This window comes from Poecilia reticulata, linkage group LG18 (assembly GCF_000633615.1).
Source record: "Poecilia reticulata strain Guanapo linkage group LG18, Guppy_female_1.0+MT, whole genome shotgun sequence".
Taxonomy (NCBI): domain Eukaryota; kingdom Metazoa; phylum Chordata; class Actinopteri; order Cyprinodontiformes; family Poeciliidae; genus Poecilia; species Poecilia reticulata.
This window is the reverse complement of record NC_024348.1, coordinates 6,129,524-6,133,546: the sequence shown is the minus strand read 5'-3', so window position 1 is coordinate 6,133,546 and position 4,023 is coordinate 6,129,524. Positions and strand designations below refer to the sequence as shown.

General features: G+C 32.7%; 1 protein-coding gene across 1 annotated transcript in view; it reads left to right on the top strand.

Moving 5' to 3' along the window:
* Nucleotides 1–3,473: 3,473 nt before the first annotated feature.
* The window catches only part of LOC108167171 (uncharacterized), a gene marked incomplete at both ends in the record, with an annotated part of 3,085 nt that continues 2,535 nt past the window's right edge, over nt 3,474–4,023 (top strand). The window contains one exon of the mRNA XM_017310316.1: nt 3,474–3,726. Coding sequence (XP_017165805.1) covers nt 3,474–3,726 — 253 coding nt within the window. The remainder of the gene's footprint in view (nt 3,727–4,023) is intronic.

The window sequence follows — 4,023 nt, the reverse complement described above, 5'->3', positions numbered from 1 at the left end:
TCCAGTTCATCCTGCAAATGCCTGCAGTCAATAAATGACTTAACAGTTTTCTTGTGTGTGTGAAGGTTTCAAAGTTTCAGTCACAGGAAACATCATTCTCTGCTGGAGCTGATTTATTATTTTCAAGCTCAACAYWTTTTCTTCTTGTGATAAATGAAATAATCTGCCAGTGGAACTAATAGTTTTTCATCACTAGTTCAGAATCTTTTTATTTGCTGATGAGTTCCTTKTAAGTTTGTCTTGTYTWWTTTCAAGTGTTTTAAGATATTTGCATTAGAAACTAGAAGAAAATATTTGATTAGATTTTGTATTTTAGATTTTGTATTTTTGYAAATACATTATTTTTTAGATTAAAAACCTGCAACATTTCTGCAATTTTTTAGAACAATTTATCTCTATAGTCTGTGAGGATCCTGGTTCAGGAAGATGTGCAGGAAATCATGATTTCAGCTAAATAACTACTATTGCTGCCTGATGATGTTTATCTGTATTTAATAGTGATTTAATTAATTGTTTTTTTAGTGTGCAGTTTCTCCAGACCACAAACAAACATTTGTAACTYCAATCATTTGATGATTTGACAGATTTTTATATTTTTTAACTGATTCGAAGGAAACAATTACACTGACCTCAGGTGCAAACTTCATACAGGAACTTGGTACAAAATATACATTTTTAAGTTTGAAGATTTTTGAATGAATATATTCTTTTAATTTCTGTATCATCTGTGATTACTTTTTGTCCTAAAAATCGACTAAATTTCTGTTTTGTCATATTTACCCATGGACACAATAAATGATTGATTCTTGACATGACAGGAAATGTTTATATGTTACATTTCTAACCAGAGATTCTTTATGTGAACAGATTCCATTAAACCCACTGTGACCCTGAAACACAACTGGTCTGAGATATTCAGAGGAGAGACGGTCACTCTGAGATGTGAGATCAAGAGAGGAGGAGGAACTGAGTGGACGTATTATTGGAAAATATATGACAGAGACTATCAAACATCCAGTGAATCCCCACCAATAAAAGCTGACAGTGGAAGATTCAGGTGCTATGGAAGAAGAAACGATGTATCAACACAAGAGAGTGATTATTACTCATTAACTGTTTGTAAGTAATCTGNATCAACACAAGAGAGTGATTATTACTCATTAACTGTTTGTAAGTAATCTGTTATTGACATGAAGAGACTATTATAAATGTTTCATCAATCTCATTTAATCAGCAACATTTTTCCTACCTAGAATTTTATATTGCTTTAATATTTTAAAGTTTCAGACAAAAACTAAAAATCAGCTTTTCCTGCTGCTTAAAATCATTTATTGATCAATTTTTTARAGAAAAAATATCATATYGCTATAATCATCTGCAGAAGTGAATGTTTTGTCAGTAAAACAATGTTATAAATGTTAAACTTCATTTCTGTCATATTTATTTAAAATCAATAACCCCAAACTGAGAGAAAATATAAACATGGAGGAAGTTTAAAAACAATCAGTTTTAAATATGATCAAAAGATTGGAAGGAGCATAGAGAACAGATGATTGGACCAAGACTTTTGCTCAATACTGTCTCTATTTTAGTAAAATGTCTATCATATAAAATCACTCCATCTTTAATTGATCCAATAAAAGCTGATAGGAGGCAGATTGTGATTCTCTGGTCCTGCTGCAGTTTTACCACTGTGGTTCCTCTGAGTTCAATTCATCTGATTGTCTGAAAGTTTAGGAAAATCACCACTAGACTAAAAATAGTTCAGGCTTTAGTTGTCAGCAGCTGTTTCCTTGTTGAATGACTGAGAAGTGATTTGTTCAGTAGAGCTGATTTCCAGCCCAGTTCTCCTGACTGCAGCAGAACATTAGAAGATGTTCTGGTTTCAGTTTTTTTTTCATTCTGATGTTAAAAACTCTTCCTGAGTCGTTCAGTCTGGACCTTCATCCTTCTGGACCTCCTGCTTCATAAATATACAAGTTGTAGCATTAGAAATTATCAGATTTTTTTACTGCAGATTTGAGATTTTGTTTACATTTTGCTTGAATTTTTGCTAGATAACACTCTAGAATCAAATATCTAGAGTGTTATTATTATATTTTTTAAAGATATCAGTTATTTCATAATTATTATAAGCATGATGATAGAACAGAGCTGTCAGTTTTTGCTAAGGATTCATTATTTGTGTTTGGTTCTAGTGGCTCCAGATTGTAATCTGAATATTTATTTGTTTTTATGTTTTGCATCAACAGATAATAAACCCAAAGCCACAGTAACACCAGTGACAACATTCTTGCCAGCAGGGGGCAGCGTGACACTGACCTGTTCAGTGAAGGTCTCTGCTGGCTGGAAGATTCACTGGCACAAGAAGTTAGTGTATTATCCATATCAGTTCATCACAAACAGTGAACCAGGTGGAGTCCTCAGTGTCACAGAGGAAGGTGTTTACAGCTGCATAGGAGGAAGAGGAGATCCAGTTTTCTACACTGAATACAGCGATGAAGTCGACATTAAAACTGGTGAGTTTAATCATTTTAATCATCAACCTAATTAGAGATTCAGTTTGGATCTTCAGTTTCTGTCCCAGTTTTATAGAAACAGTTCATTTTTGAACCAACAATATCAAATAATAATCACTAGGAACAGACAGATTATGCAGTATTTTACAAACTTTTTGACACAGTGAACACAACATTTATACTTCTATAAACAATCTGGAACAAGTGAACCAGAATAACTGGAGAAAAAAAGAGTATAATTACAAGCCTATTGGTCACTGAAACAATGAACAGAATGAACCACAATCTTCACTGTGAGATCACAACAACAATCAAGTCAAAGATGAACTGTTGACCCAATCAGATCATTTCCTTATATTAAATAAATCAATCAGTAAAACAAAAATGCTGAGCAGCTGCATAATCCATCAAATATGAACATGATGCTTCTGTCAAGATGTCGCTGTGCTAAAACTCTGTTCGAGGAGACCCCATAAGGGCACATCCTCACATGGATCGATGTTTTCAATGTTTTTATCTTTTTATTTTTTAAAATCTTTTTCAAAATCTCTTTTTCTGTTTTTATTTTTATCTTAATCATGTAAAGCACTTTGAAATGCCTTCCTGCTGAAATGTGTTACAAAAATAAAATTTGATTGATTGTCATGATCAGATGTCTGAGACTTTAGATATTTCTTGTTGGACATTTTAAACATAAACCACATATATGGCTCTGCTGCAGTTAATGGAAGATTAACTGTATTATATTTTGCCTGTATGAATGTGTCAAAGACTTTAACTCTCAGGTAAAATCTGTTCTCTGCTRGAACTGATTTGTCATTTTGAGTTTTAGATGTAAAATTGCAACAATGCTGCAATTTGTGACATAATATGATTAACATCAACACAGCAGGAAAAGTTTTACTGCTAATGTTTTRTATTATTACATTTCTAACCAGATATTTCTTTATGTGATCAGTTTCATTTAAACCCAGTGTGACCCTGAAATCCAGCTGGTCTCCAATATATAATGGAGAGACGGTCACTCTGAGCTGTGAGATCCAGGGAGGAGGAACTGAGTGGACGTATGAATGGAAACCAACCACGTTAAATTATTATCCAACATCCAGTGAATACAGGATCAGCAAAGCTCACAGTGGAACATTCAGCTGCAGAGGAAAAGGAAACCATCAGTTCACACAATGGACTCAATACTCATTAACTGTTGGTAAGTAGATCATCTGTTATAGACATGAAGTTATTATTTACAATGTTCCATCAAGTTGCAATTAAAAATGTCACTTTTCTTAACATTTGTTGACCACATATTTTAGTTTAGTTTTTCAAACACACAAATTAAAAATCAATGTTTCCTTTTGCTTCAAATCATTCATTGATCAAATTCTAAGAAATAATAATTTTGCTGCTGAGGTGCAGTTTTCTCAGTAAAATGTTATAAAGTTTAAATTTCACTTCTGTGTAATTAAATCAAATATTTTATGTCCCTGATTATCTTATTATCTCT